Source organism: Polyergus mexicanus, unplaced genomic scaffold (genome assembly GCF_030449975.1).
Source record: "Polyergus mexicanus isolate NDT 795.1 unplaced genomic scaffold, iyPolMexi1.0 SCAF_17, whole genome shotgun sequence".
In the NCBI taxonomy this organism is placed as follows: domain Eukaryota; kingdom Metazoa; phylum Arthropoda; class Insecta; order Hymenoptera; family Formicidae; genus Polyergus; species Polyergus mexicanus.
This window is the reverse complement of record NW_027223337.1, coordinates 219,808-241,888: the sequence shown is the minus strand read 5'-3', so window position 1 is coordinate 241,888 and position 22,081 is coordinate 219,808. Positions and strand designations below refer to the sequence as shown.

General features: G+C 33.6%; 5 protein-coding genes across 10 annotated transcripts; 3 read left to right on the top strand and 2 right to left on the bottom strand.

Annotated features, from left to right (window-relative positions):
- Positions 1-318: 318 nt before the first annotated feature.
- Positions 319-4,617, bottom strand: Cyca (cyclin A). 2 transcript variants are annotated; one of them, XM_070309485.1, is made up of 6 exons: positions 4,059-4,617; positions 3,392-3,868; positions 2,847-3,070; positions 2,520-2,724; positions 2,150-2,397; positions 319-1,841 (listed from the first exon to the last, which is right to left on the bottom strand). In XM_070309485.1, the coding sequence occupies exons 1-6, from the start codon at positions 4,236-4,238 to the stop codon at positions 1,763-1,765; spliced, it is 1,413 nt and encodes a 470-aa protein (XP_070165586.1). In that variant the 5' UTR covers positions 4,239-4,617; the 3' UTR covers positions 319-1,762. The 2 variants fall into 2 exon arrangements, with proteins under 2 accessions (XP_070165586.1, XP_070165587.1); XM_070309486.1 differs by having other exon boundaries at positions 3,392-3,865.
- Positions 4,618-4,998: 381 nt separating this feature from the next.
- LOC138940721 (uncharacterized) lies at positions 4,999-10,834 on the top strand. The gene is given in 7 exon segments (XM_070309860.1): positions 4,999-5,941; positions 6,295-6,378; positions 6,380-6,496; positions 9,099-9,397; positions 9,499-9,728; positions 9,979-10,188; positions 10,396-10,834. Coding segments are annotated over 7 exon segments (1,803 nt in total). The 5' UTR covers positions 4,999-5,434; the 3' UTR covers positions 10,752-10,834.
- Positions 10,835-11,007: 173 nt separating this feature from the next.
- On the bottom strand, positions 11,008-15,984 carry L(1)g0020 (RNA cytidine acetyltransferase l(1)G0020). The gene is made up of 17 exons (XM_070309365.1): positions 15,787-15,984; positions 15,459-15,722; positions 15,215-15,373; positions 14,906-15,142; positions 14,597-14,801; positions 14,378-14,499; positions 14,062-14,198; positions 13,691-13,975; positions 13,526-13,607; positions 13,316-13,432; positions 12,901-13,077; positions 12,680-12,827; positions 12,385-12,529; positions 12,071-12,279; positions 11,727-11,899; positions 11,383-11,631; positions 11,008-11,304 (listed from the first exon to the last, which is right to left on the bottom strand). The coding sequence occupies exons 1-17, from the start codon at positions 15,892-15,894 to the stop codon at positions 11,071-11,073; spliced, it is 3,051 nt and encodes a 1,016-aa protein (XP_070165466.1). The 5' UTR covers positions 15,895-15,984; the 3' UTR covers positions 11,008-11,070.
- Positions 15,985-16,692: 708 nt separating this feature from the next.
- LOC138940474 (uncharacterized) lies at positions 16,693-19,275 on the top strand. Of its 4 annotated transcripts, XM_070309402.1 has the most exons (7): positions 16,693-16,948; positions 17,051-17,102; positions 17,194-17,426; positions 17,698-17,871; positions 17,944-18,214; positions 18,373-18,642; positions 18,713-19,275. In XM_070309402.1, the coding sequence occupies exons 3-7, from the start codon at positions 17,227-17,229 to the stop codon at positions 18,911-18,913; spliced, it is 1,116 nt and encodes a 371-aa protein (XP_070165503.1). In that variant the 5' UTR covers positions 16,693-16,948; positions 17,051-17,102; positions 17,194-17,226; the 3' UTR covers positions 18,914-19,275. The 4 variants fall into 4 exon arrangements, with proteins under 4 accessions (XP_070165503.1, XP_070165504.1, XP_070165502.1 ...); XM_070309403.1 differs by having other exon boundaries at positions 16,693-17,102; positions 17,224-17,426; XM_070309401.1 differs by having other exon boundaries at positions 16,693-17,102.
- Positions 19,276-20,037: 762 nt separating this feature from the next.
- Betaggt-i (geranylgeranyl transferase type-1 subunit beta) lies at positions 20,038-21,953 on the top strand. Of its 2 annotated transcripts, XM_070310026.1 has the most exons (4): positions 20,038-20,272; positions 20,327-20,943; positions 21,046-21,415; positions 21,552-21,953. In XM_070310026.1, the coding sequence occupies exons 2-4, from the start codon at positions 20,410-20,412 to the stop codon at positions 21,671-21,673; spliced, it is 1,026 nt and encodes a 341-aa protein (XP_070166127.1). In that variant the 5' UTR covers positions 20,038-20,272; positions 20,327-20,409; the 3' UTR covers positions 21,674-21,953. The 2 variants fall into 2 exon arrangements, with proteins under 2 accessions (XP_070166127.1, XP_070166126.1); XM_070310025.1 differs by having other exon boundaries at positions 20,038-20,943.
- Positions 21,954-22,081: the final 128 nt, after the last annotated feature.

Sequence of the window (22,081 nt, the reverse complement as noted above, 5' to 3'; positions counted from 1 at the left end):
GCTTCAGTTGTTTTTCATTCCTCTTTATTCCTCTTTGCAAAATATCCTTTCAAAGCATTCGTAAAGAGAACGAATTTTTGGTATTATTTACAATTATATATTAATCATGCTTTTCTTCTATATGAATTCATATTACTCATAGAGGGAACATTTTTGATACAACGATTTTGTGTCAAATCGAAACGATTCGGAATAATTTATAATATTTTAACGTGGTATAAATCCCACTGTCAAATATATATAAAAATATAATAATAATAATAAAAAAAAAAAAAACATTCGTACATTACATTTTCAACTTTTTATCAAAGAAGAACGACGACGTCACATAGAATCAGAAGATACAAAGAAAAGATCACTTTTCGAAACTTTGTTTCATTTTTATAAAACACCTTTTAAAATTTAATAATACTTTAATGTTATTTTTAATTTATATAACAGGTAGTTTTGATTCGTATGTTGAATGTACCTAATGTTTTTGCACATATGTCGGAGAAGAGTCATTTATATTTCACAATGTAAGTATAATCATTGGAACATTCCTTATTTTCAATTATCTGATGAAACAATAAAATAAATGACATAATTTACAATTAATGCAAAACTAAATATGCAATCGTGTAACGATGTATTATGATTCCATAACACTTTTTTATATTTATATTTGAATTCATATATACGAACATATTCTCATGCATATTAGATTTGATGAACGCCTAGGTATTTTGAGTTTTATATTAAAATGTGGCACTTATGCTGTGCAAAATTGCACGTGAAATATATGTAATCGAAAACGGGGTGCGTCATCGAAAAATGGATGTATTAATTATTACGAATTTGCGCCGTTACATTCATAAATTATGAATTAATGGATGGATATAGAAGATAATGTATGCATGTCTTTCGTACAGAGAACATCACTGTTAAAGTGATTTGTGTCACGAAGAAATTAACAGTGTAATCTTGCACAGCACATAATCTAACGCTTTTGTATATATATAATGTAGTACAGGGATATATATATAAAAAGATACCTTACTTTCTTTCCTAACAAAGCAAACTACACATTTGATATTAATTACGAGATATCTAAAATGCTGTAAATAAATAACTGTACAATGACTGAAAAATTCATCGAAACGTGTGCAATTAATTTCACGGAAATATTTTAAATAAAATTTGTCGTTTTTATCGATAATTGGTATCGTTAATAGTGCATCTAACTGTAAGCGATAATAATAAATATAAATATTTTTGTTTCTGATTCATTTTCTTATTAGATCTTTAATTTAATTATTTTGCGCTATGTAGCTATGAGAAAAAAGCAGCGCCTTTGTTGTGTTTTATAATCATTCTTCTAAAAAAGCACTTATAAAAATACCGTTTCTAGATATGTTATATCTCTTTCTCTTTCTTTCTCTCTCTCTCTCTCTAGAGCTTCATACATTGGACATATAATGACAAAGCTCGAAACAATTATTAAAATTTTTGTGGTCACAATCTAGAATGCATATGGGCAATGACGCAAGAATGATGTGCGACGAAGATAGCAGAGCCAGGCATGTTTCTTGCTTTCATAAAACGTATCGACTAGACCGAAACAAGCTAACAGAAATAAACTGTATGCTTTTCATTTTATAGGCCAGTCTTGCCCTGATTCCCTTTCTTCACAATTGATATATATCAGGCACTCACGGGAGATTTAATTAGCAAATTATACACAGAAAAATCGCTTTAATCCTGTGTTTGTCTTAAAATATTACTAAATGCCTTCTTCATCTTCATCCTCGCATGATACCGCTTCGGTACTACGAGGCAACAGCATAGATACATGACCATACCTGAAGAGAGATACCTTTGTTAAAGGAAATTTTCAAATATTCTAAAAAATTCGTAAATAAAATATATTTACTTTATGAGAAGGTTATGATAAAACACAAGTCAAAAAATTATATTATCGATATTTAATTATAATATTTATGGATAATGTTATAAATTATATACGATATATTGTATATAATTTACAATATTAAATTGTATTTAATATATATAATCTAATTGTGTGTGTATACGTATATACACCATTAGATTATTATACAATTGTTATTTATTATTGCTCTATTATATTATTTTTAATATTTCTACTTACTTGCTGCTTCTGTACTTTTCTTGTATTGCTACTTGTGGGATATTGGGAGCATTGCAGAAGGTCTTGCTCAAGTATGTGATACATTCCTTAAGAGTTTTCAGATCATATCCCGTCGATAGCTCCAACTCATGTGGCCAGATCTCTTCCTGCAATGTATGCCGTGCGAGCGCCACTGCAGACGCAGCCAAATGACTGGGCAAATATTGTAGGTATGGATCGGCCTCAAGCATTGATAATTCACACAAATACTGAAACGCAAAACTCATTAAAAGATAATAAGAGAGTAAAGAGACAAATATGATCGATACAGAAAGTATATAATATCTAAAAGAACTGGAACACAAATTATTTTATACTTATTGAAACTTACCATTGCCAAGAATTTAATTTTATCTGACAAATTGTTGTTGATACAGTATTCCATTAGGAATGTGAAATGCGTCGGTACAGTTAGATCAAACGATAAAACCCTCAATATCAAGTTCTCCATTTTTATTACCTGTATCTTTGTGTACGTATCATCTGTGATATATACAAATTCTCCTACCTCGGGAGGATAAATCTCTTCATATTTCCTATTAATATATATAAAACAATTATGAAATAATAGTTCGATTTCTCTAAAAAAATCTAAATCAAATAATAAATAGTTTAAATTTTTAATATATATTCAATTCAATTATTAAAATAAACTTACGCTGCGATAAACATAGCGGCAGTTCCAACGAGTTGTAACTTTGTTCTTACAACGCTCATATATGATAAGAAGCGATCTATATACGAGACAGCCAAATATAGAGTCTCATCTTGCAGTCGATATTCTTCGGCTACTTCCACAAGCCAATCTATCAATATAGATCTCATCGAATATGTAATATCAGGCTGTTTCTTCATGTAACCAGGTTTTGGTCTATGTAGCGTCTGAAAAATAGAAAAAAAAAAAAAGGGAATTAAAAGAAAATATTTAAGTACTAAAGCAAGTAAAAGGAAAGCTGTTGAGATGTTTTCTTGATAAGGTATGGGACATACTTTATCAAGGTACATAGGGACGTTAATATTACTTTTTCTCTTTACTACAATTGAAATATTACTAACTTATTTAAACAATATTTAGTTAATATAATTTAATTATATTTTTTATTTCATGTTTTACTTGATTTATATATATATATATATATATTTCAATATTTTTATATGTAAATTAATATATGTCATATAATAGATGCATAAACAAATACATACTTCCGATATACGTAAATAATTATATATGTCGGCCCTATATTCGTCTACATCAAAGAAATTAGTTCTCATTTCTTTAATATATTCTCTTCTAGTTTTATATTCTTTGTTGAAAGAACTACTATACGTCAGAGACTTCTCCAAAGACATCGGACTATCCTTTGAGAAGATATCATCTTGTTTATTTTGACAGATTTCTTCGATGGTACTACAAAATGCTGCAAAGTTAACACCGCTTGTAGTAATGGTTTCTATTCTTGGCTGCTCTTTATTGAATTTTGCCACTGTTTCTTGCACGACTTTTGTCTCTCTCTTTTCCTTCGAGTCCCTAAGTACAACAGATGTCTCTTCTTCCAATTTATCCTCATAAATCTTGAAGACTGGCTCCTCTTTCTTATCATCATAAATTTTGAAAGGCTCAAATTGCGGTGGAACAAATGATTTTGATTTAATATATTTTTCATCCTTGTGATTCTCCTGCTAAAAGAGTCAAAGAAATACAACGATATACTTTATTTAAAATCAAGAACGAAATTCGCTAAAGGCGCGAAAGGCACGTTACGCGGTTCAGCAACGCGCGATGGCAACGTGCTTATCGATTAATCGAGAGAGAATGTCCTCTTATAAAAGAGAACGAAGAAAAGGAAGAAAGGGCAAGATATGTACGTACGAGCTTTCCGTGTCGCGGGCAATTATTATGCAGAACACCAAGAACGGCGCGTTTGTTCGGCTGGAAGCCTTGGGTGTGCGTGCTCGCGGCGGCAACGAGGTTCTCCTTGCCGCGGCCGCGCATATCGACGCCGACAACGCGGTTCTCCTGATCTTCCTGGTACACCCTGATCGTGGCCATTGTCCGCGACGACGAGCCCTATCGTCCGAATGGGAGGATCGACACGATACGTGCCGCGTATAATCGTCGATCGGGAGATCTAAACTGTCGGGGACGACGCACACGCGTACATAGACCGGGTGAAAAAAAAATGCTCGCTAACCAACGATGCCGATAAACAATGCGCGCGCCCGTCCCGCTTTCTCTGCGTGCCGCGACGAAACGTTCGGGTCCCGTTCGCCTACAGTTGGCTGTACCTCTGCCTCTGCATCACCGAGTCGCGGGAAAACGGACGGGCGGACGATCGCTCGGCACGGCGTTCCGAGCGGTTCGGTTCTTCGGTTGCCGTTTGATTTAAAACAAACGTAAAACTCCAACAGCTGGCGGGACGTTACGCGTTATGGGGAGCGTTGCGCGAAATCGGCCAATAGCGAGCGTGGGAAACGCGCCGGCCAATCGCGCCGCCACCTTTGCGCGTTCGCAAACTCATCTTTTTCGCGTACTAATGTACGCGTGTAAAAAAAAAAAAAAAAAAAAAATGCATCTCTCAATTATTAAAACAGCTGTGTGATCCACAAAGATGAAATGAAAAGTTGACAGAATGTAACTTAACTTTTTTTCATCAGCTGTTCGATGACAAAAGATTGTCAATTATTTTCAACAGCGTTGAATAGTTATGATGGTATAAAAACTCTAGATACGATCGGAGTTTTCCAGCAAGTATCACGTGATTGGCTATCGAATAGAGAATTATTTAAAGACCCGGAAATTATTCGAATCGATAGCTAATTCGCGTGACTGCTCCATTATCGGAAAATCTCCATGGAGCAGTCGCAGATACAAGCTTACGAACGCACGCGAGGAATTTGCGTGTTAAAAGGTCCGCCGAACAGAGAGATCAGTCCTCGAGTTCGCGATCGCGTTTGTCGTTTCCAACAGTTTCTCACGATTTCTCGGTCTCTCGGTCGATGCCGCGTGATATTGAGACACAACGCGCAATGTTTCGCTCGCTCGCGCTCGAACGATAGTCTCCCTTTTTTATTTCTTCACGCAAAACGACGATACGTCGTAACCTCGCGTTGGACGGGCGAATTTCACCGCGGAGAAAAACATTCGCGTTTTACGTCCCGTGGCGTTGTCGTGTTTACGAGAACGAGAACGAGAAAGAGAAGGTAGAGGAGGAAGAGAACACTTTCTTCTACGACAGAGATAAAGGAATGAGTCCGCTAAATCGAGGGTCCCCTCTGGGATCCAGAATATTGCCAGCCGGCGCGCGTCCGCTCCCGCCACCCAGGTTTGCCGGTAGACCCGCCATCACGGGCATGCCGCAACGTATACCGCTTCCGCCGCGGATGCCGTCGCCGCCGCGGATGCGTCGGATGCCGCCGATGAATCTCATGTTCGGTCCGGGCGATCTCAGACAGAGGATACCGCCGCCGCCGCCGCCGCTGCCGCTGCCCCCCCAACCGCCGAGACCCGTCTCCGGCATGTCCCGACTCAACGGTGTGCCGCCGTTGTTCCCTGGGGGACCCAGGGCACCCCGTGGGCACCCGGCGCCCATCGCGCCATCCATGGGACCGCGCGGACCTTTCATGCGACCGTGGCCCCGGAGAATGCTACCCCCGCAGATGATGCCGCCCATGAGACCCATGAGGTACAACACGGGCAACCCGAGTCTCAAGGGCAAGCCGATACGTAACGCCAAGAAGATCAACAATCGCGCGGTACGTATTCTCGCACGCACATTCCCCGTATCGTTTATTCCAATTCTTTCCACAGATGCTTTTATCCTTCGGTTATACGACTCTTTAATATTGCGCCAGTAGTTTTTGGCGGGAATCTTGAAGAGCTTTATATACCTCATTTCTATTATTCCGAGGATATTGGTTTTATCAAAGAAATGGCTTTGTATCGCAATTGAATCAAGTGCGTTGTCTGAGGACGAGTTTGCAAGATTTTTTCTTAAAAAAAAAAAATATATATATATATATATGTATATATATTATACAGAATTTCTATGGTAGTATACCATATGCATTTTGAAGTTTAACTCTTATTGAAAAATATGGTTATTTAGGAGTCAGACTTAATAAAAAAGCCATGGATGACTGACGAAATTCGTCATGAGATACAAAAGAAAATTAGACTGTACCTTAGAGCAAAAAAAATATCAAAACAAAAATACAGTAGAATGGCAAGAATTTAAAGATACACGAAACAAAGTAACCAGGATGATAAGAGATGCAAAAAATAAATGTCTTGCGAAACATCCTGAACAGGTATCTTTCCATCTGTGTTGTATCTCAGCAAACTTTTTTTTTTTTTGATGAGTAAATAGAGAATATTTTTCCAGCACATAAAATTATCATAGATTATTTTATTTTTGCTAATTTGCCCCAATTTGTTTTATATGATATTTTTAACTTTATTATATTTGCTTTATTATTATTATTATTTTTTTTTTTTCTTGTTAATGCATAAACAAATTATTAAAATCGTGAATAATTTGCATAATGTTAATCCTTTATTTTATGCGAACAACGAAATTCATTTTTCTTAAATAATTTTCAAAGTTACAAAAAATTCATATAAGTAATAGATTCTTTTTTTTTTATATATCATTTTGGAGATAGAAGCATTAAGATTTTTTTAATAAATATAAAATAGGAAATATCAAGAGACCATTTTTCTGATATCGAACTAAAAAATATTTCTTATTTTCTTCTCGAGTTATAAAAACGAGATGACAAAATAGCTAAAATATTTAGCATTGTGTTTATAAGAGGACAATGAGCGTTTATAATTAATCATCTTTATCAAGACGGAGAAAGCAAGCGTAACGTGTTTATTGCACGAGTGCATTTCTCAGGATATAATATTTTAAACAGGACACAGTTCATATACTGTATTCTGTTTGCATTAAGCAGATGTAAGAGGACAGCGATATAAAATAATAGATGAAATATGAAAATAAATTAATGACATAATATATAATTATATACATTAATTCTAAAGAGAGAAAAGATAAATAGTCATTTTGTGATGAAAATCCAGTCTGTTCTTTTCAACGTTGATAAACGTTGATTACTTTGGTTTTACTTTGGTTTTACAGGGTGGTCAGAAAACACGTGATAACAATAGCACGATTGAATCCGAGGGTGTTCAGAAAACTGTGAATTCAACAGAACAAACGGACCATACGGAGGAGAAACAGCCTTCCAGCGAACAGGCACAGCCTTAACCGTTAGGCTACTCCTCTTATTAAAGAATTATACAAATCAAAACATATATATAACACAAGTATTCTGTTTTCAAACTTCAGAACGATTTTCGCCTTACGTTTTGATATCATCTGCCAAATTTTTAATTGTATTGTTGCTATAAGTCCTATATAATCCTAATGTGCAGACGCTAACCTTTACATCTCTCTTTTTTTTCCCATTATTTTTGCAATATAATATATTTATGTGGTAATCTTTTGTATTATTTACACCATATATAAGTATATGCTATTTACAATAATTTTGAAAGAAAATAGTATCTATTAATTAAAATCTAGATGATAATAACTTAGGTAATCTATGTAACAATTTGTTCAATTTCATTTTTACATTAGTATGTATACTCATACTATATAATATCTATTTCATCATATATAAATGTTAATTATATAAATATAATTAATTATAAATATCTGCATTATGACAAGGTCTACTAGATGTAATCCATCAAGTATGTAAAACTGGCCATCTGTGTATAAATTTTTCTCAAAGCTCTTCCTTTATATTTACGGCCAGTATACAGTGCTGCAAGCTATAGTATGCTTAAGAAATAGTAACAGAATTACAACGTTCAAACTGTGAGAAAAATAGAGATAAATAATTTTATAGAGATTATATTCATATAAAATATTTTACATGTAAAATTAGTTTCAAATAGCTTGTGGCTCTGTTAGATTAATAGTACAACTTTTATAAATGATTATGGCTACACGTGTCATATTTAATACACTTTTTTGTTTATTTCATATCTGACGAAAAAAAAAAAAAAATAGAAATAGATTGACCAAAAAAGAAAAAAATTAAAAGGAAAAGGAAAACAAGTTTGTAATTGAAATGCATATTATGAGAATAAATCGTATTTCTATAAGTTCCAATTTTGGTGTTGTCCATTATTTTAGCGTTACAAACCATTAAGAAAAAATTATTCTTACTTGTTGAAAAATAATCGTTCTGAATTATGAAAATAATCTTTTGTGGGATCTGCCGTTTTAATAATTCATTTAAATAATATCATTATTAATGCAAATTTATACATAAATTATAGTAATATAACATAAAATATGTAAATATGTTATTGATATTTACATATAATATACAGAAAAATATAATTGCGATTATAAAGATTTTATTTTATAATTATACAGCTGTACAAAATTTCGCGATTGATGTCGTAATTAACGTACATTGTATAAGTATGTATTTATGTTATATTGTATGCATCGTAAAGATGATCAATTAAGCAAGACACATGCGCGATTTATTTAACTTGTAAAAAGGAAAGAACGGTAATCTGAAGAAAAAGACAAGAAGGTCTGTGTTTTTTTATGTAAAATATATAAATCAAATTTTTCTGAATACCCCGGGCATGTAACTCTTTAAATGTTTTATACAATAATGATTTACGATTTAAAAATAAGATAAAACTTGATAATGCACGTATAATGTGTACTAAAAGATTATAGCATTCACTTATAATTGTGAGAGAATATCGATAAAGAAATAGTAAAAATTTTGTAAAACATGATTGTGAGAATAATAATATGCAAATGACAAGGTTTATACCCCAAAATATTCTTTAGTATACAGTGACGATTTTTAGGCTCACCCGAGTCCAGCCGACGAAGAGACAGAAAATCAAGGAGACGAAAATTGTGTCAGTTCCAATGACGAAAAATCTTACTATTGCGAGGTATGCGACAGAGATTTTCCATCCAAAGATACTCTGTCCGAGCATAAAAGCACACACAGGATTTGCGGCATTGATGGATGCACGTTTTCGGCACATCCCATGCTTGTGGAGAAACATATTAGTATGCAGCATCGTACCGGATTGTACCATAGGATGAAAGATTTATCGATACCTGAAAATCTCGAAAAATGGCTAATGGAACGGAAAAAGTAAGTTACTTTATCATGTATTTTTTAATATCTGAAAAATAATTGCGTTAATAAAAGCATGAGTAATAGAGAAATTTTTTCTTGACTGTACTATAAAACAGGAGATATCCTACTGAAGCTAACATAAACTTACGCAAAGCAGAAGAATTAGAAAAGTTTCAAAGGGGAGAGATAATCAAGCAGAACTCTAATATGCAAATTAGAACGAACAAGACAGCAAATGTGCGCCAAAAGAAACGCAGGCCTCGCAAACGTTACGCATGCGAAAATAATAACAATTACGTTCATACAGACAAATTATACAGAGGTTTACGTCCTTTTCCTGGAACAAGTAAGTTATATTACGGAAAATATATTTGTATATGTATTTTATAGCATAAAAAAAAAATCTACAATTTTGAATGTATTAAAATTAGTTGCTATTATGTATTAAAATTATATATTAATCGTATAATTAACCATTTATATTAATAACTTTTTAAATTTTTAATTTATCGCGTTCTCTCTCTTTTGTTATATGCAAAATATTAAATCAAAAAAATGAACAAGATTTTCTATTGTAATTATCATTAATGTTTTAGGTATTTTGCAAGAAGAAGGTAACAAAGCATGCATAGATGAAGAAGTAGACTTACAAGAACAAACAAATTTATATGAAAAGATTACTGGCAATATTTCGGATGAGGATGATGTACCGCAAACATCTATCATACTTGAACCCACTAATTTACCTGTGATCAATTCGTCTATTTTACCAATTTTAGTAGCGAATTATGAAAGTGAAAGCGACGGTAAATATATAAATTTTAATACTTGTTGATAAATGAATATAGTATTCTTTTTTATTATTTACATTTTTTTAACGTGCAGCTATCTTGAAAATTATTATTATTATTATTGTTATTGTTATAATTTATATTATTGATATATTCGATTTCTTTAATAGTGATACGAATTTTTTTATGAAGCGGCTTAACAAGTATTAATTTTATGTTTAGATGAAGGTCCAGAAGAAGTGCCGGTGAAACGAATGAAAATAGAAGAGCTTCCAGATGATAAATTAATAAAAAATACAATTCATGAAGAAATTTCTGGTATACAAAAATGTGAAAATGATAAATTGAAAAGCGATAAATTAAATAATGAATCCCAAAAAACTGTTGCTAAATATCAAGATGAGCAAAAACACGAAATGAATCGAACTTTAATCGATAATAAAAATAATATATTTTTACGTCGATATCGTAATAAATTATTAGAAAAGCTGCTTTCACGTTCTATACAACATGAGAGAAATTTAATTTGTCAATGTGTGAAGTATATCATAGATAACAATTTTTTCGATTTGAACTAGTTTGAAATAGTAATGTAATTACGCAAAAATTATATACCTGAAATAAATTTTATTATTACGGACCAATTTCTTTGGGCTATACAAATGTGATTTTTTAAATGTAAAACATAAAAAAAATGTGTAACCGCAATTTATTAAGCATAGAACTGTGATCTTTTTGTCTTTCCAGTTATTAAAAATCTGTATATTTTTAAAATAATAATTTTTTAATATAATAAACATTTTATCAGTCAAAATGTCTGTTATTAATTAAGTATGTCAACTTTCATATTTATTTCCAGATATACATAAATTATGTAAATTATTGCGTTTTACAAAATTATAGTTTTGAAGAATGTCTTTTTTTCTTCTTTACGTGCTTTTTTTCAAACTCTTGTACACTACTATTATCTTCTGATAGTCGCTTTTCACCAGTCTTTACAGAAATAAGGTTTTTACTGTGCTTGCCGGATAGCGCACTAGTCCAATCTGTTTCCGATCCCTTAATAGCATACTGATCCAAATTTTCTCTCTTTAGTTTTTCCAATTCTGCTCTCTGTTTTATTTTCAATTCCTGTAACATACGATATTATTTTAATACACATTATGTGAATGATAAATAATGAGAGAATAAATCATGCAAAATACAAACTTTAGCTGCGCTCTCTAATTCTTCGTGTAAACTTTGTCCACCTAAAGGATTTATTTTTACTTCCGCATTAACTGATTCGTTGGTCAGCATAGTGCTCTCTACATAGTTTTCCGCTACGCTGTTAAAATATTGAATCGATTTACGTATTATACGATTGAATAAACCGAGTAATTGTGAAGATGGTAAATTCAACTCTTCCGCCAATTTGTCGACGATTTTATGTTGCAAGCCTAAACCGAGTAGAATCGCCTAAAAATTGTCACATATCGTTACAATAGCGCCATAATATCATGAAACAATATATCAAGTAAAGATGTTGAAGATGTCTATCTAGGATATTTTACCGATTGTGCTGCTGAGAAATGAGTGTTTCCCATCATATTTAAAAAGTATAAATGTGCTAACGATGGTAACAAATCCATAATTAAATGATAATCCGCCATATTATTACTATACATTTGCAAACGCTTTAGATCGTATGATGTAAAGTAAACATCCAACGTTTCTTTCCTCAGTGCTGAAACAAATGTTTGTCTCAAAGTTTAAATATTTTACAAATGTTCTATGTTAGGCATTAGTCTTGATTGTGAAATGAAATTTATAATATGCAAAAATTCTTAGAATTCTCTAATATAAGAAGCATTATATAAATCATTAATAATTAATTAATATAGTATAATATACTTACTGACAGATTCCAAAGATATTGTTTTGTTAATTAATATACTCAATGCAAGCGACGCTGGATAGGTGTTAAATGAATAAGAGAGTAGATTTAAGAATCGCCGGCGAAAATCGCTCCAATAAGCTTGCAACCATTTGTCGTTATCCTGTTCTGTGTTAATTTTGCAAAGCATTATGCAGGAATGCTCTCCTGTTATGTCATTTGCTGTTTGCCTGAAAAATCAAGCATTCAAGATGACACAATTTTTATTCTGATTATTCTATTGCGATCTACACATACACACGCACACACACAAATATATGTAGGTATATGCATACCTTAAATATGTAGGTACAAAATTGGACCGTTTCCAAAATTTCAACAGTTGCTCCGTAACTCCGAAAGATACTCCAATGTAATCCAAATGTTCTGGATGCCTCTCGCTTAATTTTAATAAGAGCGGTGGTAGCGAACTGCGAGGTTCTACAAAAGCAGTTACAAATAGAAACAAATCCAACATTGTATATTTAAATCGCGATTAAAAAGTTGTACTTTATTAATAGAAAAAATTTTAAGCGATAAAAGATATTTATAAATAAATACAGAGACAGATATCATTGAACAATAAATTACCTATATTTTCTTCTAATAAATTGACCGCTTCGTCGGAAACATTTTTTATTTCCATTACTGGCTCTTGCGCAATACTTTCATTGATGTTGGGTATCTTCATCTCATAGTATTGTTTCAACAACTGTAATGCGCGACTACCGTATCCCATCTGCAATTGTTATATTCCTTTAACTAAAATATATAATTTTTTTAATTTAGCAGGTTATAAAGAAACTACATACCCCGTGATAATCGGGATGCGTGGCAATCCGGACGATGCGCGCGCCCGCCAATACTGGAAAATCCTCATCTTGATATTGCTGAGCAATCGTCCACGGTATTAGATCACCGGCTGCTCTACGACCTCGCGTGAGACCTTCCTTTATGCTAGTTTTGCTAACTTCACCTTCCAAGCAAATCTGTGTAAAAGTAAATTTAAATTATTTACATTTTACACATAAAGACAAAATATTTTAATTATGAATAATTCAGAATATATAATCTTTAAAACGTGTATTTTTAGAGAAAAAAAACTTGCTTAACGCCCCAAAAAGTATCGATAAACGTCTGAATAAATTAGAAATTTGTTTAGGCATGCCATGTATATCTTAGATATAATTGTATAGATTTCGTAGAACATTTCATTATTACACCTACTTGAAGAACGACTAATATTTCAGGCAGTGTCTTTCTATTAGAATCTACAGGTCCCAATAAACAAAATAGATGATGCGCAGGTGCGTCAGACATCATTTGCAAATCATTAGGGGTATTCTGTGAAAAAAAAAGTGATAATATAATCAAGTTAATATTATCAAGATTTATAAAAATGAGATATATCGCATTGAGAAAAAATGCTATATTTACTTTATAATGTGATGCAACATACAGAGAAACCAGCCTTTGTAAAAACATCTCAGAAGCTTTGTGATAAGAGAATAATGTATCTCTAAAAAATTAAGAATATATTAATTTTCTAAATTTGCAAGCATTTATGAAAAATGTTTCATCATTATTAAATGTAATTAATACCTATTTATGTAATACAATTGACACATATCCGGTGGAGGACATCCGGAAAGAATGGGTGCATGCATCGTAGCATTTAAACAAAGTAAATCGCACAACCATTGTTCTACAAAATCACCAGGTTTATAACGTATCGATTCATCGAGGGTAAGTTCGTGCAACTGCCTGCCGATAAGAATTTTCTCTTGTTGCTCCTTTTCATTTTTTCCATGGCTGTTTGATCCAGCAGTCTGTGTCCTCAATTGCTGTAACAGTTTGAGCGACAAGGAACGACCAGTCCCTTCATATCTATAAATATTAACAAATAAATAGATAATTTATAAAATTAATTTATTATTATCCTAGAAAATTTAAAAAATATTGAAAATCCTTACCCGTTTATAGTTGACGCAAGAAATATTAGATAAGGCCCAAGCATTGCTTTAACATAAGGTAAGGGAATCGCTGCTGCTTCGTCAATCACAAGCAGTTCTGCTTGATTTAATTTATGGGTATCTGTTGGATGTATGTACTGTACAAAAAGCAAAACAATTATGTGTTATTAATTCATAGCACAAAAATCAGTGAAAAAGGTCCATATATCTTACTATAATATAAAGTACTATAAAGTAATGTAATTTATAATATGTTCTACTATTCAATTATTCTCATATGTATACAAAGATTCAGCCTTCTGACAAAATTACGCACCTGAATTGTTTGACGATGATCTCGAAACACATTTACACGTACAGTAGCTTTATTGAATTCTGGATTTGTGGATTGTACTAATCCATAATCGAGATGTTCCTGATATCCAAGAGCATCAAATCCTAAGGCGAATTATTTGTTTCACACATGTTGACATTTTTATGTTTCAGTAATGTAATTATTAATAATTTAGTGAATCTTTTCTTTTTATTTATTTACCTTTGAAGACAAATTCAAAGAGAGTGTTCAAGTTCTCTGGACTGGGACTTGAGATATAAATATTGGAGTATCCAAAAGTAACAGCTCCAGCAATGGCAAGTCCCAAAGCAGCAGATTTTCCGCGTCCTCTAGCAGCAGTTAGCGATACAGTTGATCTTAAAGTTTTCTCAGAGATACATTCGATAAATTTAAGAACTGCTTTTGCCTGAAAATTTAGATCATGTATGTAGTGAATTAGATAAATTTAACTTAAAATTTAATAATATTAAACAACTCTTTATATTAATTTATTTTTACGAGTTTATTTACCTGATCAACTGTTTTGCAGCAATTAATTAATGCGGATACAGGCTGAGTGTCTTGCAAACTCTCCTTTAAAGTATCCAAACTTGACTGTTCTTCTAAAACACTCGATTTGTGCACAGGTTCTATCCTTAGATTGTGTGAAGATATAGGCAATACATTTAACTGATCATCAATGACTAAACATCGAGTACACGAAGCCAGAGACAACAGGAACCTCTCATTAAATCGACATATTATATCCTATATTAATGAAGGCAAGTGTTACAATATTGCATAATGTCTCACGTATATTTAAAAAAATAATGTTTGTACTTTATGAGCTTCCGTGCGAAACCTCTGATGAACATCCATGTTCATCGTATATAATTGTTTTAGAGAATTCATAGATTGCAACAGAAATACAATAATTCCACCACCCTCTACTGTTTCAATAGTACGCGCCAATAAGTTTGGTGTAATCGCTTCAAAATCCTAAAATTATAAAATGTTAACATTATAATACAATAATATATTAAACATAACATAAATAGCTAAAAAGAAATATATATACTCATACCTGTAATATACACATGCCATATGTATTACCTAATATTTTATGCGTTTCATTATAATAACAGTAGCGAATATTAGTTGAAATAACAAACAACTCAAATGGATCATCCTCGTTAACATCCACTTTACCCGATTTGATTTTCTTTTGCAAAGATTTCATTCGTTTCTTTCTATGACTACTAAAACCTAGGTCCTTTTTGTAACACCATAATACAGAAGGCCTAGCTTTTACGACAGTCTTAGACAACATATGATGCAATAACACGACCTGAAAAAAATTTATGAGTTAAACGTTCTTCAAAATACATGCACATGTTTAGTTGAATACTCACTTGATCTCTCGCTTTTTCACCAACAATGACAAACATCGTCCTGTGTCCCAGAGTGACACCGTTTTCTATCAAAACTCGTATGCGATTATCAATTTTTCGGCGAACCATTTTTACGCAAATATTTTATTCAATATTTTTCTAAACCCTCTTCGTGAATATAATATACGTACGCCGGCCTCGTGTTTCGTGTATTGTGTATCTAGTAAGTATCTACTAGAAATGTGTGTTTACAAATTATCGATATCGTCGATATTATCGACAATTCGATATATTTTTTTTTTTCTCTAGAATACAAAATATACAGCAATGAAGAACAAACTTTTACAAAGGGTATTCAAAACATATAGGCTGCGGTCGGGGAGACGCTAGAAATGCTTCGAAGCGTTTGATTGACCAATCAGGACAAAAAGAATAAAGATTTCTTTATTCTGATTGGTTGATGCAATGCTTCGAAGTATCTCTATCTGTCTTCTCGATCGCAGTCTATGGTTGCGTTCCGTTTCACGCACATGATTACTTATACTTGTTTAATATTCGATTAACAAAACAAAGATAAGTAATGCATCATGTGCATCATGCATGAAACGGAACGCATCCTGCATATTGCAAATGGCCATGGCTAACTCATATCGACCGGTGTCTAGGGTAATTAGCAACGATTGACCAATCGGAGAGTCCTATTTTGAATTGCTCAATTGGCGATGTGGATAATGGGCGCGTTCAGGAGACACAATCTGTTGATTTGTTGATTCTAGAAGTAAGAACCAATCACGTGCGATTGCTACTCAACCGTTGTGTCTCCTGAACGCACCAAATTTCGTTCTATTCACAATATATACTCATTTGTGTGACGGAAGTATAATAAAGAGATCTCTTCTTAAGTTTGTATATACATTGATTGAGATCTCAAAACTGTATAAGCTTACACGGGAATAAATTTAGGTTATGATAAGATTGGAAGACTAGATATCCTGCTTGCGATAGAGCAATTAATCGTTGACAGATAGTGAACGATGTAGCTATGAAAATGAATAGAAAAAAATTAAGGCGCACGTTTAGGTTGCGCGATTCTTTACGATGTGTTAATATGAAGGAGAAGGAATATTTGGAATAAAGTGGCTCACTCTCTCTGCTTGGCTTTCTTATAATTTACATTTTATCTGTATCCTCTCTCTTGTATTGCTAGATTTGGAGATAAAAGTTACACAAATATTGATCGATTCTCCGATATTGCAATATTTTACTTTCACAATTTCCAACGTAGTTAATTACTTTCGCCTAGAAATTACGATGATTCGAAAAGTTTCGTTTACCTTGTAAGTAATCTGCAATCGACTCAATGTATATGTACGTTTTATAAGATTATATAATTAATATTTTTATACTTTGATATGTCTACATGGAAAGTTAACATTCGAAGCTCATTCCTCGATACAGAAAATGGTGGAAAAGATCCCGTTGAGGAAAACCATTGCTCGATTGGATTTTCCAGCGATTATAGCTTTTGGCAATCCCCTCCTGGACGTCTTAGTGATACTGAAGAATGACGACCTGCTTAAAAAATACAATCTTAAAATCGATGGCGAGACGGAGCTATGCGAGGAGAAAATACAGGAGTTGATTGCAGATCTACCATCCGAGTATATCTATTTATATTGGACTATGTTTTATATTTACATTATAAATTATAAATATTTTATGTTCCAAACAATTTTTATTCAAATTATTCATTGTACTTGTACATATCTAAAGAATATGTTTGATGTTTGTATCGAACAAATAATTTTGAAACAGACGGAATGACAAATTATAATCATGATGCATATATGTATAATATACAAGACATTCGTGTATGCATAAAAATTTCCTATAAGCTTTTTATAAAATACACATAATGTTTATATTTTGTAGAACAGAGCAATGCACAAGTCCAGGAGGATCTGCGCAGAATACATTGAGGATTTTGCAGTGGCTATGTGACGAGACTCATGAATCTGAAATTGGTACTTTTTATGGTGGTGTTGGAAGTGATCAACAGGGTTCGATATTAGAAAAACTAGTCCGAATTACAGGAGTGGATGTAAGGTTTGTAATTATATTATTATCATAGGCTTGAAAGAATGCGATAAAGTTAATTTGTATATAATATCTCGTTAGATACGCTGTACATTCAACTCTACCTACCGGATTATGCGTTTCGCTAGTATACGAATCATCCCGCAGTCTTGTTGCGAATCTCGGTGCAGCCAATATATATACATTGGATGATTTGAAAAAAGCCAATTTGCAATTAGATAATTTAAAGATAATTTATATTGAAGGATATTTCATAACACACAGTTTGGATGTGACTAAGGAACTGGTCAAACGAGCCCAAGAGAAAAATATTATCATAGCGTTCAATCTTAGTGGTGTATATATATTCCAGGTATAAGAAGTATATAGTATTATATTATGTAACCAATATATACATTATTGTATGAAGTCAGTATATGTATATTAGATAGTAACACGTCTTTTATTTTAATTATGTATCTAAATACTGAGTATATTCTTTTCTTGATCTTTTAATCTATTTTTTTCAAGGATCATCAAGCGGCTATTTGCGAAATGGTTGGTCATGCCAAGATCGTGTTTGGCAACGCGAGGGAAATGATCGCACTCGCGCAAGCATTGAATGTAAAGTACGATGATGTCACCGACATACCTTTCTTGTTGAACAGTTTAAAGAGGATCACGGTGGATGTTTCCAGCGGCAATAGCAAAGATTGGCTGACCGATGACGGTATATTCGTCATGACGCGCGGTGGATGCGCACCGGCGATCATCGTGTGGGGCAAAGGACAGTCCATTCAGGTTCGTATTAATAGAAAAAATATAAAAGAATTCTTAAATACGATAACATTTTTTTGTTTGTTTCGTTTAGATACCACCCATCGTACCGAAAGCGCCTATCGTGGACACGACAGGTGCCGGGGATGCTCTAGTGGCTGGCTTTCTGGCCGGCGTTCTAGCTCATTGGGATCCAAAGAGTTGCTTAGAATTGGGATGCAAGGTCGCATCTTACGTGATAACTAGACTCGGCGTCACGTTACCGAGCAGCGTACCTCCTGATTTGCTACCATAACGATTCGATCTCTTTAGGAGACTAATGACGAATAATTGTTACCTGACATACCTGTAATTGCATAGTTATTTATTGCCTCAAAGTTATATATTAGCAAATTATCGATCATTTGAGCGATAATTAATATTCCTCGTCGATGTTACCTCCGTGTGTTCCATTAGATATTATTTATTTGAACGGACCACGTGTCTGCGTACTTATATGATACGCGTGTGTTGCATTGTAAAAACAAAATTTAGTATTTGTGAGTTTTATTTATTAAAGATTACTATCGTGTTACACATACATACTCGTATCATCAGATCCTGCATTTTAATGTAGCACTTTTATTAATAATATACAGCAAAATATAGAGAGAGATATATTAGAGATTTTTTTCGATAATTGTTGCCATTAGATCTGTAGTTTATCAACCTTATGTTTTTGCGATATGAAGAAATTATGCAACAGTGTTAAAAATATTGGTTTCTCTATTTTTTTTATAATATAGAGCGTATGTCGTATAGTTTATGTCAATATATATATCTGTGAGAGGAGATATTTGTTTCTTATTTGCCAAGAATTTTTCGCTCGTTTCTTCCATATGTATATACACAGTAGAAGCTTGTTAATTTTGGTCTCCTGGTCTCCAGGCTATATATATATATATATTTATATTGTATACGTGTATGTGTATATGTATATATATATATAAAAAGAGATGTTACGAAATATTCGTGTTCGTTTTATCTCGATCCATCCTGCTGAAGAATTAGTAAATTTTTCTACCTCTGCTCAAATTATGACATCTTATTTTAGGTATTGTATAATATAGTCAAAGTAAAAGGCAGTTTTTTTTAAATTTCCGCCAAGTTTAGAAAGCAGAGTCTCTCATTTAGGAATTTAGGCTGTGGTCGGGATGACGCTAGAAATGCTTCGAAGCATTACATTAACCAATCGGAAGAAATAAATCTTCGCTCTTTTTGTCCTGATTGATCAATCAAACGCTTCGAAGCATTTCTAGTGTCTTTCCCGACCGCGGTCTTATACAACGATAAATTGGTACTATTGGTTCATAATTTTGCGTTCAAAGATTGGTTGCTGAGTGACACGTGACACGTTGCTGAGTTCGTGCTTCAGCTGATTTCAGTTGGGTAAACGTCGAAGGTGAACGAACATAACCAAATGTCAAAGGCGACAAATTGCAACGCACAATTTTAAATTATTAATTCGATTCGAACATAAAAGACAATGCGTATCAAATGTATCGTTCTGAAATACGATTTTACGAGAATTTACGATGAATCGATGATGAATTACTAGAATTTTGACGAGTCAATATGGGAAGAGTAAAGGGAAGAGCCGATTGAAATAAATATTGTATGTATACATATGAATCGTTATCATCAATTGAATAACGACAGCACATTACAGTTGTTCTTAAAGCGTGCCGAGACGTATGTCGTGTCGATTTAGAGTGACGTTTTCATTCATCGCATCGAGATTGTACGATAATCATGCCACCGCAGCTAGCGCGGGAGAAACATGTGAAATACTTCCAAAGGTTACTACAAATCATGCCTAGCAGTTTGGCGGAATTCGATTCTACCAGACCGATGATAGCGTACTTCGCCCTGTCCGGTTTAGATCTGTTAAATTCGTTGGACGAGATCGGGGAACAGGCCAAGTCCGAAGCAATCGATTGGATATACGGTCTCCAGGTCGAGGGAGCCGGGCCTCGTTCTGGTTTCCAAGCGTCTACGACGATACCAAAGGATGTCCCAGATTATCAGTGTGGTCATTTAGCGATGACGTACACAAGCTTGGTCACTCTTCTGATCCTTGGCGATGATCTGAGTCGAGTGGGTAAAAAATCTATCATTGATGGAGTCCGTGCCTGTCAGAATCCCGACGGATCTTTCATGGCCATGGTGACGGGATGCGAGAGCGACATGAGATTCCTCTATTGCGCCTCTTGCGTTTCCGCAATTTTGGACGACTGGTCGGGCGTCGACATCCCGCGGGCTATCGACTACATATTACGAAGCATTGTAAGCGCACTTGTCATCAACAATTGTTTAGCGTTACTATTTACGTGCTCTGTAAGCATTTTATCTTTATCTTCGTGTAACAGATGGTTACGATAATTGCAGTCGTACGATGGCGGTATCGGACAGGGACCGGGTCTTGAATCTCATGGGGGATCAACTTTCTGCGCTGTGGCAAGTTTGTTTTTGATGAGAGAACATATTAATATAACGGATGTATTGACGTGGAACCGTTTAGCACGTCTGAAGCGTTGGTGTCTTATGAGACAGGACGGTGGATTTAATGGAAGGCCTGGGAAACCGTCCGACACTTGTTACAGTTTCTGGGTTGGCGCTACGCTTGAGCTTCTAGAGTTCCTCAACTTTTCAGACGCCGAACAAAATAAAATTTTTATCCTCAATACTCAGGATACAGTCGTCGGAGGATTGGCAAAGTTTGATAATACACGACCAGATCCTCTACACACGTATCTAGGTGAGTGTAAATAATTTATATCGCAAAAAAAAATTTGCTTTGTAAAATAAATTACAGACTTTTCGCAAGAAATAATCTCACAAGCAGCTTTTATTTTAAATAATAACGCGAATATACAAAATGATTTTTTCAATAGGTCTGTCTGGTTTAAGTCTCTTGGGACAACACGGTCTATGTTCGATAAATCCAGAACTCAATATCTCCCAACGAGCTTACGAGCATCTACAACAGATCCATAAAAAATGGCGGAACGAATGATTTCGGTGTAGAAAAATTCAAGGGATTAGTGATCATATCAAACGCACAGAATTTAAATATATCAGATCAAACTTTGCATTCGATCATAAATCTCGTTTGTATTTCATCACATTCACTACTCTAAAGTCCTCATTTTAGAACGAAAAAGAAAGAGAGAAACGTCAATTAACACTGCTACAATAATCACGATATTAGTAATATTTTATTTTATATGATTCGTTGAGCTTCTTGTTGAGCAATGTGCTTGTTACAGACGTATGTAAAGTATGTATATCAAAGTATAGATACTTACTAGAAGCATCGCTAGGAGTATCAATAAAAATGACTTTTTAGATTACTCTTTGCAAGAATCCGTCACCTGTTTTTTTTAATCTTGATATCTGTCTGCGCGTGAATTATCATTTTAAT

What these genes read in the sequence shown, in the direction of transcription:
- LOC138940474 (XM_070309402.1), top strand. Translation starts at nt 17,227, where the DNA reads ATGGTGGAAAAGATCCCGTTGAGGAAAACCATTGCTCGATTGGATTTT. An exon ending in ATTACAGGAGTGGATGTAAG is followed by an intron (nt 17,872 to 17,943) that starts GTTTGTAATTAT and finishes ATATCTCGTTAG; the next exon opens with ATACGCTGTACATTCAACTC. An exon ending in GTGGTGTATATATATTCCAG is followed by an intron (nt 18,215 to 18,372) that starts GTATAAGAAGTA and finishes ATTTTTTTCAAG; the next exon opens with GATCATCAAGCGGCTATTTG.
- Cyca (XM_070309485.1), bottom strand. Translation starts at nt 4,238, where the DNA reads ATGGCCACGATCAGGGTGTACCAGGAAGATCAGGAGAACCGCGTTGTC. An exon ending in GCCCGCGACACGGAAAGCTC is followed by an intron (nt 3,869 to 4,058) that starts GTACGTACATAT and finishes TGACTCTTTTAG; the next exon opens with CAGGAGAATCACAAGGATGA. An exon ending in GCCGCTATGTTTATCGCAGC is followed by an intron (nt 2,725 to 2,846) that starts GTAAGTTTATTT and finishes ATATATTAATAG; the next exon opens with GAAATATGAAGAGATTTATC.
- Betaggt-i (XM_070310026.1), top strand. Translation starts at nt 20,410, where the DNA reads ATGCCACCGCAGCTAGCGCGGGAGAAACATGTGAAATACTTCCAAAGG. An exon ending in ACTACATATTACGAAGCATT is followed by an intron (nt 20,944 to 21,045) that starts GTAAGCGCACTT and finishes CGATAATTGCAG; the next exon opens with TCGTACGATGGCGGTATCGG. An exon ending in TCCTCTACACACGTATCTAG is followed by an intron (nt 21,416 to 21,551) that starts GTGAGTGTAAAT and finishes TTTTTTCAATAG; the next exon opens with GTCTGTCTGGTTTAAGTCTC.